Raw genomic sequence first — 15,613 nt, 5'->3', positions numbered from 1 at the left:
AGGGACCTAGTGGGCTAACAATTGACCCTTGTAAAATATTTGGAAAAATGCTAACACACGTGCACACAAGTTCTACACTTTGTGGTTAGCAACTTGAAAGCAAGGGTGAAGTGTTTGAGGAGTTTAAAAAAAGAAGAGGAGGCGAAGGGTGATGACCGGATGCTGGTCTTAGGATGACCGGACACGTCCGGTGCTAAACCGTAGGGTCTCGATCTACCTCAGTGGCATGACCGGATGTAGGGACCAGACTCTGGCGCTGAGTCAGGTCACGCGCAGCAGAGACGACGCGGCTCGGTTTGAGATCGAACACTGGAGACGAGGAGCGACCGGACTCGCAGGGGGTGCGTTAGGTCTTGGCTGACGTACGCTGATGTAGCCCCCATGTGCTTGCGTAGTAGTGATCGGATGCCGGGCGCATCAGGTCACCTACGACTGGGCGCGTTCAGTTAATAAAAATGCTCTCTGGATGCTTACTGGAAACAATCCGACGTCGTGTGGTGGTGCGTCTGATCATACGTAGAGGTGCGTCCGATGCTTGGCTGGCACACGCGCGCGAAGGCGCCAACGGCTCTATTTGAATGGAGACGGTGTGGCAAGCACGGAGTGGCTCGGGGGTGCAACCGGACTCAGTCGACCGGACACAGCGCAACGTCCGGTCAGTGCGTCTAGTGCCCCTTGGATAGCCCAATGGCTCTTTGAGCCAAGGGGCTCTTAAATTGGTGGTGGCCGGCTTGGGGCTCACTCTCTTGGCACTTTGACATACTTGGCATCCTTGTGAGCCTAAGCAAACACCTCCCACTCATCTCCATCATTGATTCATCATCATAGTGAGATTGGAAGTGATTCCTAATGCATTTGCTTGAGTGATTGCATCGAGTGGCACTTGGGGATCGTTATGGCTGTGGATTTCTTGTTACTCTTAGTGGTTGCCGCCACCTAGATGGCTTGGAGCAGCAGAGGAGTATTGGCACGAGTTGGTGATTGTTCGTGGCCATCTCCCGATGATTGTGAGGGGTCTTGTACCTTCCCCGATGGAGAGCCGAAAGGTAATTCTAGTGGATTGCTCGTGTCATTGAGTTACCTCACTTGTGGGTAGGTTCTTGAGGTGCCAAGTGTTGGCTAGGTGTGTGATACCTATTAGCCACTAAACCACCAAGTGTTGTCGACACAGCGGGGACTAGCGTGCCGGCAAGCACGTGAACCTTAGGAGAAAAACCTTGTGTTCATTGTGATTGAAATTCTCCCGGTGATTGATTAGATATTCATTGCGATTTGTTCATCTCACTTGCCATGGCGGTATAATCTTCCCACACTCTCTTGTATTTATATTGTTTACATTCTTGCCTAGTCAAGCTCTTTAGTGTAGTTAGTTTTTTAGAGCTTGTTAATTTGGTTAGTAAGACTCTTTAGTTAGTCTTTGAGAGCTCACTAACTGAGAGAGTAGTGGCATAGCCTTTGATTGTATCTAGAGATCATATCGACTAGAATTGTTGGTATAGGTGGCTTGTAACCCTTGTAGAGCTAGAGCAAAATTGCATTTCGCCATTTAGGTTACTAACCACTTGCTCTAATGTATTTATAGAGATTTTTATAGGCTATTCACCGCCCTCTAGCCATTTAGGACCTTTTAAGGGTGTCTGGTGTGTCATAATGGGGCAGAAGATATTAAACATATGATATTTTCTTGTGATCGAGCTAGAGCATTATGGAGTTCGATAGGAGTTTGTGAGAAGATCATATACCTGCTGATTACTGACTGGTCGGGGTCTATTGTGTTGGAAGAAGTGATCCATAGAGGAGAGCAGGTCTATGGCCTGGAGTTAGGACTGGCCGAACTTATTCTGACGGGTGGCTGGTACCTGTGGTGGGAAAAGCGGCAGTTAACGCACGGTGAAAATATACAACTCCCATCAAGATCAGGATTAGCTATTGTTTCTCTAGCGAAGAATTACAAGATGGCAGCGAAACAAGGAGCTAAGTTACTATAAGGATGGAGAAAACTTTTAGAAGGTTTCTTATGTTAGGGGATGCTTCCTATGATTATGATAGGGGATGCGGAAGTGCAGGTGCAATTATCAGAGATGGCTCGAGAAGTATGGTTGCAGCGACAAGTACTTTTATTTCCCACCTAATTGATGCACCAGTGGCAGAAGCATATGCTCTAAAGGAAGGGTTGATGTTGGCTCAACACATTGGAGGCAACCGATTGATCATTCAATCCGATTGTATGGAGGTCATTGAAATTATAGGGAAAGGAGGTTTTACTGCGAACTCAGCTGCTACAATATATGACAGTGTAATATTGTTTGGAGTGGTTTCCAGAAGATCTCTATTGAGCGCTTAAGCAGAGAAGCAAACCAAGTGGCACATGAACTAGCCAAGCAAGCTATGCTTACAAAAGAAAATTGTATCAATGACGATGATCCCCTAATTTTATTGTTCATTTATTATTCAATGATGTAACTATTCTCGTTCAATAAAGCTTGTCTAAGGGTTTGTCAAAAAAAAAAGCCCTCGGTGGAATATAATAACCAGGACACGCATAATCGCATACATTCATTCATGACATAATAACTAGTTATAACACGTCACATAGAACATAACGGAGCACAAGACGAGCAAACATATCTAACGAGTCTCATCTCCAGGATTCTAAGATTATATGTAATAATGAAAGTTCGACAGGCTACCCACTGTTCCAAAAACAGCACCAGGGAACCGTATGCAAACACAACTCAGGACATCATGTCATGACGCGACATTCTTAAGAACTCGGCAGTAATAACAGAAAGTATCTCTCGGCTCCTTCCTGGACACGTACAAAAGACGAGTAAGCGTGACCCGAGTGCAGCTTCAGACTTCTGCTGCCTTCGGTGAGTTCTCCGGCGTCTTCAGCGGCGCGTCCGGTGCCTTGCTTGTCTTGTGAGACTCCACCGCATCCTTGAATTCCTCCCTGGTGGCTGTGTCCTTGAACTTCAGAGCAAATGTGGCAAGGCTGCTCGGTGACTCCCCAATGCTGTTCATGCAGGCAAACGTCACGCCCTTCTTGTCCATGTCCTTGAGTGACATGTCGTTGTAGAGGCTTGCATTCAGGACCAGCCGGTAGTTGCCTTTTGTCCTCATGACGAGCCGGGCTCTCTCACCGCCAGATACAGGGACGTTCAGCTTCAGTTCACCTTTTCCTCTTTCTTTCCAGCCCCCATCTAGGTACTCATACAAAGCAGAATCAACAGTAAATACAGCCTTCTCATTTTCTTCACCGGTTTCAACAGGGCCCTCTGTCATAGCAAATTTCTTGGGTGCCTCTGCTGAAGTAGCAAGCGCTGTGGCGGAACTCCCGTTGTTAGTAGCACCAAGATTAAAAGAAGGGAACGAAGAACCATCAGCTTTCAGCCCAAATAAAGGACCAGCACTTGAGCCATCTTTAGAGGCTGAGCCAAACGAGAATGATGTGCTTGAACATCCAGTTCCGGTCAGACCTGTGAAAGCATTTTGACCACTTGACAGATTCTTAAACGAGAAAAGGGGTGTCGCTGATGATGTCTGCCCTTTGTTATCAGCATCTTTCTGTTCTGATTCACCTCCATCTTTCTTCTCAGTATCATCCTTGTCAATTTTATCAGCATCTCTCTGCTCATCAGACAGGCCATCCTTGGCCTCTGATTCACCTCCATCTTTCTTCTCAGTATCATCCTTGCTAATTTTATCGTTATTTCCAGCTTCATCTGCCCCTTCCTTTTCTTCAGCATCTCCCTCTTTTGTTTTGCCCTCAACTTCAGATGGCATGCAGCTACCTTCGTTGGGTTCTCCAACTACCACTTTGTCTCCACCAGATTCATCCTTTGTGTCTTCTGCCTTGTCACTGGTTTCAACAGGTTGAGGTGGTGCTTCAGTTGTGGCACCAGAGTCGGTATTTACACCAGAGCCTGCATTCTTTTCTGGCACAGACAAAGTATCTTTCCCATTACCATTACTTCCCTCATCAGCTTTGACATCTGAAGGTTGGGCCTCTGGGACAGGGGCACTTGTTTGAGCACCAGAATCAGTGGGGGTAAATCTAATTGCAGAGAAAGGATTAGAAGAAGGAGCTGATGAAGTCTGCTGGCGCCGAACCTTTACAATTCTCCGGATTGCCATAACTTCCTCAGTAGCTTTCTTAAATGTACCCATCTCTTGCTCTGGTCCGTCATCATCAGGCTCAGGATTATCCTTGTTGATTTGGGTACCTGCAACCCTCTTCCTAGAGCTTGGGGCTTGTTCCTCATCTGCCATCTTCCAAGTTGATAGCACCTGACATTCAAACAAAAGAACAAACTTAGAAACAGTAAAAAGAAATAGTCCCATGAGTCACCAAAAAATAATAACAGGTAGGGTGCCACAGTTCAGAAATGAAAATGTAGAGTTAAATATAAAGATAAGATTTATATTAGAGTGATAGCTCAATCTGCTTCCTAGTGACATAAACAGCCAAAAAGTAGTCCAGGAATTACATGTTAACATGGTATCTTGGCAATCCATCAAATTATCAACAAAGAAGAAAAAGAAACCTTGCAAGGCCTTCCTATATACAATAGAAACAAAGAAGTGCTAAGGACGAACAACTGAACAAGCAGCACACATGGTTGCAATAGATTCCACCTAAGCCAAAATAGGAATTTTTTTTTTCAACTTATCTGACATCAATAACCACACAATTTGTAATATAAATAAAGAAATAATATGTTGCTTGACACTGTATCAGATGTTAAGTTCTGTGCAAAGTGCAAAAAGGAAAATCATCTTGGCAGAACATTGCCAAAAGAAAACTTGAATGGTATCCATATAAACTATCTCACCCAAAAATGGCATTAAACTATCTCACCCAAATATTAAAACATGACAATCATATCATGTGTTTTGGACCAAATGGCATGGAACATGCATCTATATTAAGCCAAAATAAATACAGTTTAAAAAAAAATATATCTTCATCCGGTGTCAATAACCAAACAATTTTTTTTGATGAATCGAGAAAAAAACATATTGCTTAACATAATGCATCAGACAATAAGTTCCATCTAGCTGCAAAAATAATATCATGTTGGCACAACACTGACAAACCCTAGGCATGGACAAACACCTTCCCTAACAGTTCAATAAGTTTCAAATATGATGAAATGATGTGCAAGCTAACCTGACATCTAAAACACTAAATATACATATAGGCCCTGTTTTGAATGGCTTAAACTTATAGAAAGCTAGCTTATGGCTAGCTGTCCACAAAAGCTTCTTTTTGGAGAAGCTCTTGTGTAAAAACTAAAAAGCAGCGCATTTTGTGTGTGGCTTTATTTTTCCAGCTTCTTCCAATCTAGAAGAGAGAGCAAGCAGCAGGGCTCCTCCTGCTTAGTGGAACCGGCCGACCGGTGACTGGGAGGCAAAGGCCAAGGGTGTGCGTAGATGTGGGGTGGCTCACGTGGTGATCATTGATCAAGGGCAACACATTGATCCAGAGGCGCTCGTAGGTGGGATGGCGCTCGGTGGGGAGGCAATCAATGAGGAGGCAGCCGGCGGGGTGGGGCAGCACTCATCGACGAAGAGGACGCTCAGCGGGAGAAAATCGTCACAGTGGCGGCAGGCTACTAGGAGGCACTCGTGGTGAGGAGGCGCTCGAGGATGGCGAGAGAAAGCTGAGATAAGCTCCTCACAGGCTGCTTAACAAGGAAACTGGCTCACAGTTGTTTTGCGGGAAGCGTTTTGCCCGTTCGCTTCGCTGAAAAAACAAGCTGAAACACTGTTCCGGCTGATTTGGTGTGAGAGAAAAACACTATTCTGGCTGAAAAGACAAGCCGAAAAGTACGGATTATAAGACAAGCGAACAGGAAGTTTCATTTGATTGCTCCACTGTTTCTCTTTTTTGGTGAAAAGCTGCTCCAAAAGCAGTTCCAAACAGGACCATACTACATAATGCAACCCAGCCAAAATCATATTTAAAATTCCATTCATGTAAACAATATACTGACATAATGCCCCCTGATTTGACTTCTATTCCACTTGCTATATGTAATGACATAGCAACATGAGTAGCAATTAGCCCGAGCCCGAAAAAAAGAAAAAAAGTACTTTCAATGATTACAAACATGAATGGAATCCTATTCTGTAGATGATTTGTTGGATTGTCAAGATAGCATGTTAACATGTAAATGCCTAAATTGCTTTTTTGCTGTATATGTGTCACTAAAAAGCAGTTTGAGCTATTGTTACAATTCCCTTTTAATCCATTTTCCAACATCTCCCTCATATAAAGTTTTAAACTTGCATGAAAATGAGGCGTGCCACAGTCATTGAGCAATATAACAAAGGTTCATGTAGTTACTCAAACATTCATTAAGATGATATATTCCAGTTGACCACCTCTCAAAAATTTTATCAGTAGCTCTCATAAAGGTGGTTCAGACAAAAAAAAATGGCAGCTCTAAGCCTAACCCATATAAGCCATCGAGCACTGGACAAAAATAGGAATACAGCATTAACAGACTCATTCAAATTCACCAATTAGCAAGTTGTCTCAGTTCATTAGGAGCTGGCATGTGATGCTTGTTTTTCGAAATGTTAGGTTCTTATGGAGCTCTTCAATTTCGATGTATAGGGCCACTATGAAAAGCGTATATACCAGCCGCACTTCAATTTTGATGGCTGGGTTTGTGATGTTGGTTGTATAATTGGCGTAGGAGCAGGAGGTAAAAAAGAATTTTAATGTCCCGCTCTACATTGTGCAACTCTACGTGCTACAAAAATTGATATAATCAATTATAATGTTCATTCATGGAATTCATACTAGATCAGGAAGAGTTCAACATCAAATTAAGGCAGAACTTAGACGTGAGAATGGGGAATTACCAAGCTTGGAATTAGAACCGTGAGTTTGTGACTGGCTGACTGCAGTCTGCAGTTGGCGATGGTGTCACGCTGTGGCGCGCAGGCGCGCAGCCGGGCGGGTCCAGGCGGGCGCCAGGGCTGGGCGACAGACCGCAGACGGTTGTAGAGCGCAGGCGCGGAGCAGGCAGCAGTGCAGGGCGTCACGCACGCCGTCAGCCTGTCACCGCGTGTCCGCGGCAGGCGGCGGCCATCAGGACGCCGGGCACTGGGCGGGCATCTATGGTGTGGCAGTCGGCGTCGGCCGGCAGGCGCAGGACGGGTCGACGGCGGCCGGCGGCGGCTAGGGTTAGCAGCGGGCAGCAGCGACAGAGAGAGCGGCGTATAGAGAAGCAGAAACAGGGAGGGGAATCGGACCTCGACGGGCGCCTGCGACGCTCGCGACTCGCGGCCGCGTGCCCCTTTCCTCTCTGTGCTGGGCCATGAGTCCAAACACTTGGCCCAACACCTAGGGCCAGGCTGAAAAACTACATATAGGCCTTGTTTAGATCCTCCAAATTCCAAGTTTTTTTACTCTCTCTGTCACATCAATTTTTGGACGCATGCATGGAGCATTAAATGTAGGTAAAAAAAATAACTAATTGCACAGTTTGGTTGTAAATCATGAGACAAATCTTTTGAGCCTAGTTAGTCCATGATCGGACAAAATTTATCAAATACAAACGAAACGTGCTACAGTGTCCAGATTGCAAAAATTTGTAATCCAAAACAAGGCCATACTCTAAAGGGTTATTTGGGGCACGCCTAGGGCCATGAAGAGCAACTGGCTACAACTGAACCAGTTCATCCACAAAACATTACAGCAAATGGGTAAACTGCTTAGAAAACTCAACTTTACATGAGAAACCCTACAGTAACATGTCACGTATGCTTTTCAATTGGCAATATTCCTCAATCATCCCACCTATGGGGCCTTGGCTTAATAAAATCAGTCCCCCCACCTCCTTATCACCCAATTAAACTTGCTCTCTAATCACCAAACTGAACACCACGCAACGATCTCCGTCCAATCGAACTATGGAACTAGGGTTGAAAACGGTCGGGAACGGTCGGGAAAACACCGTAACCATTCCCGCTCCTGCATTATATAACCGGGAACGGTAGCGGGAACGGGAAAGCCGGACGGGAAAACGAATTCGATATTACGGGATATCGGGAACGGAATACTTCGATCGGGAACATGTCGATTACGATCGGGAATCGATAACACAAAAACGGGAACATCGATATACATGTAACCACTTAAAACTCAGTATTTTTGTTGAACCTCCAAATGTCTAGTTCGCCTGTTTGCCTGCCAACATGCAAAAGGTCCAGAGGAGAGCAAGCACACAGAAATCGTTGTTCGCCTGTTCCATGCTACTGGGCCGGTCCATCAGCAATTGCTGTGCTGGCCCAATTATTGTTGCGCAGCTACGGCCGCGGCCGCACGGCAGAAGAACGAATGAGTGTTAGTTCGCGAGTGTTAGTACCACCTCGCTTCACTAGCAAAGCCGCAGTCCAAGGGAAAAGCATAAAAGGAGGGCCAGGGTGACCTTCAAAACTTACGCAGCTGCGCGTGCGGGCGAGTTGAAAGGCCCTTGACGACGGACGAGTGGGCCGCGCGGCGTGGGGTTTGGGCTGGCCGGCGGGGTGGGGTTGGGTCGTTTGCATGGGAGGCCTTTAAAACGGGAATTTCCCGCGGGGTCTTCCTGAATAAATACGGGATCCGCTAATTCGGTCGGAAAATCACTCTAACCGATTTCGATCCCGGATTCGTCGAATTTTCCCGGATTTCTTCCTGAATCCGTTTCTTCCCGCGAAAATGATATCTGGTCGGGAATTCCGGTATACGGTGTCGATCGGTATGGGAATTTCCCGTTCCCGCTTTCATCCTTATATGGAACACTCAAATCTGACCTACACCTGACTTTAACCCAAATCCACCCCTAACCAAATTCTAGAACCCGAATCCACTCTAAAAGCTCGACCTTTTTGCATGCAAATTCAGTAGCACCAAGAGAGGAACAATATTCACCCCATTCGCTTCGCTGAAAAAACAAGCCGAAACAATGTTCCGGTTGATTTGTTGTGAGAGAAAAACATTGTTCCGGCTGAAAAAACAAGCTAAAAAGTATGGATTATAAGACAAGCGAACAGGACCATTAATATTAATTCGGATCGATACATTCCGGAGGGCTGTGGTGAGCTCGCCGCCGGTGAAGTTGGCGGTTGCAACAACGACTCAATCGGGCCACAGGAGCGGGGCCGGAGGCGGAGGGCGGCTAGCTGTCTACATAGTCGGGACCACGCGCCGTCGTGCCTATCCTCGAGGGATTGCGCCGGCATCGCATGTGGAGGGCCCGCCGAACGAATGGGCCAAAGTCAATGAAGAAGAGGCCGACGCGGGGCAGCAGGCGACTGCGGAAGGCAACTGAGGGAGTCGGGAGGGGCCAAACCCTAAGACCGGGTATACATTGGATGGCATTGATGCAGGTATTGCTTTCATGGGGGGGGGCAATTTTGTAACTGCATTCCCACGTTCCGCCAGATTTTCTCGAGAAATTTCGATATTTAAACCTTAGTTCGTACATTAACCTATACAAGCCGGAGGTGGTTTCCCGAAGGAAACACCGTCCACGTTGCCTTGAATATTTTTGGCCATTGGATCTTCCATTGGATGGCCATAGTTGCCTGGATCGGATTTCGCCGGGAGCGGATTCTGGGCCTACTTCGTGTTTTTTCAGTGCTTCCCTTGCTGTTTTACAGCTTCTCCTTCGGAGCCAGCCCACCAGATATATACATTGGCTTCTGATTCCCTTCTTGCATTCATCCTCTCTCTTCCTCTATCTCTCCGCCGCTCGCTCTCGCTCTCGCTCGCTCGTGCTCTTCTCTCTCGCTCTCTCCCGACGTGCCTACGACGACGGCGCGAGCGGTCCTCGGCAGTGGCTGGCCCTTGCGCGGCATCGGCCGCCTTCCTCCTCCTCCTCCATGCCCCCCTCATGCCGCACGGGCGGGGGCGACGGCGACCACCGCCGGGTCCTGCGCCGGTGCGGTGGGTGCCGACCCCGGGCCGCGGGTGCAAGCGCCCCCTCCTCGGCGACGCCACCGGGCCCCGCCGGTGGACGCCGGCGCTGGTGCACCCCGGTGCTGCCTCCTTCCGCTGATCCGCTTGTGCTTGTGTGCTTCACGAAACCCTAACTGCCTCTGCTCCACAACCCCGGTTGCATCGCGGCGTAGATCCGGCGGCTCGGCGGCGGCACAAAGCCAGGTAATTTCCTCCTCTTCTGCGTTGCAAGGTCCTGGTGCGGTGCTAGGTTGGTGGAGGCAAGAGGATGTGGTTCCACCCTTGAGATGTTGCCCCTCCTCTTTCTCTTTTTGTGTTGGCTTTTTTTAGTTTGAGTTAGATTTGTGGCTTCTGCATTTGCCTGTTAGATTGCTACGTTTAAACATTGGCTTCTTGTTGCAGATTTCCTTGATCGGTTGCTGATCAAGTTATGTGTTGCGAGCTGCATACCATGTGTTTGATATGATGCCCATGTGAGATGTCACCAGTGCTTCCTATTCTTCGTAGTTGTTTGTAAGCAGCGTTGTCTCCTGGCAAACTTGCCTAGCCGAACATATTGACTTCCTAAATAGATCGAGCCATTTTTAGTCACATCCTATTTACCTGTGTTAAGATTTTTCTTTTGCCTGCAGGAAGCAAAGACAACAGAATAGTTGTTGGCGCGTGTGATGATAAAATGGCAAATACGGGCGAATATTTATTCTGTTATTTTCGGAGGTTCAAACGTCCAGTTGAACTATTTTTCGTGGTAGTTTAACCATAACTGAATAATATAAGGTACGGCCTATGGTTCACATCTGCAGCCTCTTACAAGTAGTTGTTATTAGTTTATTGGAATGGAGATGTATAGTGCTTTTTATGCCCATGTCCACTGCTTTTCATGCCATCTGGAGGTTTAGCTAGGCTTCCCATGTTTATTAGTCTGAAATAGATCTCAGTAACAAACAATAGTTCTTTCTTTTGGGCATGCTAACTCAAAACATTGATTTTTACCTCAGAAAAGGTTATGTACAAACATGTCTAACGGTTCAGGACGAAGCAGGCAGTAAAAAAAAAGAGGTTTAGAAGTGTGTTTTTTTACCAATGTCCAGAACAGGAACTGCATCATACTGAGTAGAGTAGCAGTAGTTTCCTCTGTCCAGGGTGGAAAAATGAAGTTGTTATACTGCCTACTGTTCTTTTATAGGTTCCTATTAGCTTTTGGCCTCCACAGCTTTCACAGAATAATCTCTAATTGGATTGTCTTATATTCAATCCTATTGTCACTCCTTTATAGTTGCCTTAGTGATTCTACATGACATTAGACCCAATACTTTTGTATATCTGAAAGATTCCTGTTGTCACCCTCTATTTATTTTTGTTTTTTTGGTGTTCTACATGCAAAATGCAGTTTATGCATTTATGCCATACACTTGGAGATTTTGTGGGATGGAATAAAAACACCATGAGGTTTTACAATGACTCGATCCATGCCACATAACAAATAACGGATTTTGGGTTGTATTGCTGCCACCAAGAGCTACAGGCATAGGCATGACTCGATCCATGCCAGACAAAAAAAAAATGAATTCTTCAGTTTCCTTTTCCTCTCCATTTTTCTTTAAGATGCTAGACTTTGCTTCCTCATTATTTTTTTGGGGCACAAAAGTTGGAATGGAATTTAGGGTTGCAGCCTGCAGCTTGGGTTCCCTTTTTTTTATCATTGCCTATGTTCTACATTTCCCGTATGGTAAACATATTATTATCAAAATGATTCCTACGATGTCATTTGACCTTCTAATCTTGGGCTTGGAGGAGAAGACCACCATGGCTGTCGGTGAAAACCTGAAGCTGCTTGCTGGTTATCCTCTACAGCTCATCAAAGCCAACTTTCATAGCAGCTGGTAATTATGATTTGTGTGTGATTCGTGCAGCTTGTCAGACAACATCTGAGTTCCTTTTTTTTTGACATACAAATGATTTCAGGTTTATATAAAAAATCTCCAAAAAAAATCAAGCTTAACCGAATGGAATTTGGGGGTGCATTCACCAGCTTGGGTTCCCTGTTTTTATATTAATGTGCCTATATGCTGACTTCGACAAATAAAAAGAGTCCTTTTGAACGATTCCATTTCCAGCCTTATTTGCAAATACCGGAATTTATTCCTTTTCCATACCTGTTTGTTCATTGTAGGATGATGGGACGTAATATATGTGTGGGACAATAAACTGCCTTCTTTTTCACAGACGTGTTCATTGATGCTTTGATTTTTAGCTATGAAGTTGCAATATCTCAGGTTGCCAACTGCCAATCAATTTTGGCAGAAACAAAACTGACATCTGGGTCCTTATTTTGATTTTTTCTCTAAAATCTTTTACCCATATAGCTCTATTCGTGTTATATTTATTGATAAATAGTCATCGCACCGCATTAACAATCTTGTATTCTAGGATCTTACCTGGTATGCTCATCACTTATTAAGCTATTCAGAGCATCAGCAGACATAGTCTTTACAGATTCACAATGCACAAAAATTTCCTCAGAAAGTGAATATTGATAATTTTGGAGCCAAGATAACAAAACTTTTTCGCCCAGATTTGCATGTTCTTTTTACTGCAGAGGATGATACCGGCGAAGATTGCCTTTTCTTTGTTACAGGTCATAAGCTTGGTAGCAACACAATCAGATTAAGTCACGGATTTTCGCCTTCTCAATCAGCAATTACAGGGCCTTCCCAGGTAACCTACCATGCAGCTGTTTTTTTTTTACTAATGCCGTTATTATATCTATCCAGTGTTTTCCCGAACCTGCAAGTTGATGCTTTTACTTTTTCATAAAGTTTTAAAAAGAACCTGAAATCTTTATATTTGGTCCGGTGTTTCCTGCTTATTTGTTCTTTATTTTGTCAACATCTCTATCGAATGCAATTTACCTGTAGAAACATGTTTGGACTTTACAACATCATCACAAATGAGGAGCTAATTACATTATATCCTAGTGTGATGTCGTGCTCTGAAGTGAATTATATAGAATTAGCAAGAGTGAATTATCTGTAGTGCATACATGAAAATCACCATCTCACATCTCACCAGCCTTGCTCCCTGAGAATTTTGTCGTACCTGTACTTTTGTATCTTTCATTGCCTAGCAAAAAACACTAACAAAGCAAATCAGGCAGTTCATACAAATCTGCTTAGCTTACTATCTTTCTGCTTGCACTTGCACCGCCCGCCAAAAAAGGTAGAATAATGTATCATACATACTTTCGTCAGTAACTTCACACAGATTTTTTGCACTCTTATTAGCTTTAAAGCTTCTCACTTATTCATATATTGTAGGATTAGGTTGATCTGAAAAATGGGAAAAGAAGTGAACAACCATAATCCGATATCACAAAGCAACTGCTGATATATGATGAATGGAATATGATTTGTGAATGTTAGCTTGTCTTAGAAGGGGAGCCTTGGCGCAGTGGTAAAGCTGCTGCCTTGTGACCATGAGGTCACGGGTTCAAGTCCTGGAAACAGCCTCTTGCAGAAATGCATGGAAAGGCTACGTACAAAAGACCCAAGTGGTCGGACCCTTCCCCTGACCGTGCGCAGGCGGGAGCTACGTGCACTAGACAAATGACAGTTCTGGTACTCTAATTAGTTTCAACTAATATTAATGCCTTTCGAAATCCAAGTCACCGATGTGCTTAATGAACACTTCTGGTTCATTTAAACCTGAGACGTTCAAAATTTGACTTTCTTTTTACATAGTGCATAACCTGCTAGAAATTAAAGCAAATGCTCCCATCAGCTATTTTTATTTTTTGAGGAAATTTCCGCTTCGCTAAATAAGATAGCAAATGAGGTCAATCAAAATTATTTTGTCTTATCATAGAATGAATCCATGTCTCAGTACTGTATTCAAGCAAATCACTCTTTACAGTACTGAGACAAATGCATCGTCTACTGCATGTATCTCCGATCATATCTTCATGCATAGTTGCTCTACTTGCTCCGCTCCCTGTTTTTCTATTTACAGCACATACACTTATCCGACGCGCGCAAGGGCGCGCGCATTCCACTAGTCCCTCTACATTTGACACTTAATTCGCAGGCATTTAAAAATTTGACTCTCGATACACGAATTTTTTTGATACAAGAGATTTTCTCATTTTCTCTCTTTTTCTATTTCGAATTGTCTCTTCTCACTCCTCAAGACACCAGAAAAGGCTAAACTACCCTGACTTCTTTCGGTAAACCTGGATGCTCACCTCATCCCTTGATTTGCATGCCTCCTCGCCGGCATCTCCCCGACCGACCGCGGGGAGGGCGGAGGGGGTGGCTATGCAACCGCCGCCCAAACCCAAGCACCGGACAGGGCACCTGGCGGGTGCTAGACAGGGGGAGGGGGGTTGGAGGCATCGAGTGTCGCAGTCGCGGGCTTGACGTGTGCCAGACGGGGGGAGGGTGGTGGAGGCGGCGGGCGCTGGCCGGCAGCATTCGGAGGAGGCGCAGGGTCTGTCATGACTCGCGCGACAATACAAACGCGAGGATGAGGAAGGCGTCCATGTCTTCATTTTGGTGGAGGGCAGTTTAGTCTTTTTTTCATAGCCTGATTAAATGGAAGATGATATTGTAAATAGGAAATAAGAGAAAATCTAAGAAATCCTTCTGATCCAAAGAATTCGAGTGCCCGGGGTCAATTTTCAAAGGTCTGCGAATTAGGTGTCAAATGTAGAGATGCATGCTAATTGAGGATTAAATATTAAAAATTTCAATTTTCTCACGGGCAGCGGTAGGCTGAGTTGCTTCACGTTCGTTCCTTCGCAGCCGAGACAACAATTCCTGATGAAGCGAGCTAGAATCGCGCGTCTGGCGTGGAATTGTGTTTGAAATCGATGCCCTCGAGATTGAGATAATGAAATGAGTGAAATATGTTTTCCATTAATTGTTCTTTGCATATATGTACATCTTTATACGTGAAAGAATTTGGTTTCATCCTTGCACTCATGACTCAGCACCGATTTCTTGGTCGACACGTGTCATCCTGCCATGCTGGCATCATGTCGTGCTATGGCAGCCGTATGTGTCGTGCCCTCTCCACGACAGCTCCCAACACGTCGGTCCCGCGTCATACTCAGCACCGCTTTCTTGGTCGACATGTGTCATCCTGCCGTGTTGGCATCATATCGTACCGTGATAGCCGTATGCGTCGTGCCCTCTCCACGACAGCTCCTCCCAACACGCCGGTCCCACGTTATGACACCACACACGTGCCTCTCCGTTAATTGATCTTTGCATATTTATATATATACACGATAAACATACATTTGGATTCTGGAACGGTCTGCCGAGTGATTACACCAGATGTTAGCTGGGCCATTAGATCGAAGCCTAATCACTAATTTGCGTGCTCCTTGATCTATGGAATGAGATCATTCTAATCTTATTAGTTGTTATTAATGCTCCTCCTTGGTTGAATTTAATATTCATATTAATCAGTTGTTTGTGATAATATAAATAAAAATGCACCAGAAATCTATTAATTCTTAAGGACATACCATCTATGTTATCAACTCTCAAATTGTATTTTTGGGTTCCTAATAAACTTTATAGGAGCATCTCCACCACAGCCCCTTCCTCTTAAAATCTTGTAAAGGGGAGTGAGAAAATTGAGTTGCAAAGT

At 45.0% G+C, this 15,613-nt stretch overlaps 1 protein-coding gene and 1 long non-coding RNA gene across 7 annotated transcripts; one reads left to right on the top strand and one right to left on the bottom strand.

The window, feature by feature from the left end:
* Positions 1–2,528: 2,528 nt before the first annotated feature.
* Positions 2,529–7,007, bottom strand: LOC136453062 (nuclear pore complex protein NUP50A-like). The gene is made up of 2 exons (XM_066453641.1): positions 6,877–7,007; positions 2,529–4,290 (listed from the first exon to the last, which is right to left on the bottom strand). Exon 2 carries the CDS (start codon positions 4,270–4,272, stop codon positions 2,854–2,856), a length of 1,419 nt encoding a protein of 472 aa, XP_066309738.1. The 5' UTR covers positions 4,273–4,290; positions 6,877–7,007; the 3' UTR covers positions 2,529–2,853.
* A 2,560-nt stretch (positions 7,008–9,567) lies between these two features.
* On the top strand, positions 9,568–14,013 carry LOC136450488 (uncharacterized). Of its 6 annotated transcripts, XR_010758364.1 has the most exons (6): positions 9,568–10,162; positions 10,361–10,471; positions 10,591–10,735; positions 11,759–11,841; positions 11,924–12,234; positions 12,597–14,013. It is a non-coding gene; the product is annotated as an uncharacterized lncRNA (long non-coding RNA). The 6 variants fall into 6 exon arrangements; XR_010758365.1 differs by having other exon boundaries at positions 10,361–10,431; positions 11,759–12,234; XR_010758363.1 differs by having other exon boundaries at positions 11,759–12,234.
* Positions 14,014–15,613: the final 1,600 nt, after the last annotated feature.

The sequence above is a fragment of the Miscanthus floridulus genome, chromosome 5 (genome assembly GCF_019320115.1).
Source record: "Miscanthus floridulus cultivar M001 chromosome 5, ASM1932011v1, whole genome shotgun sequence".
Classification (NCBI taxonomy): domain Eukaryota; kingdom Viridiplantae; phylum Streptophyta; class Magnoliopsida; order Poales; family Poaceae; genus Miscanthus; species Miscanthus floridulus.
The sequence above is the reverse complement of the archived record's forward strand: the minus strand, read 5'-3'. Positions and strand labels throughout refer to the sequence as shown.

What these genes read in the sequence shown, in the direction of transcription:
- LOC136453062 (XM_066453641.1), bottom strand. Translation starts at nt 4,272, where the DNA reads ATGGCAGATGAGGAACAAGCCCCAAGCTCTAGGAAGAGGGTTGCAGGT.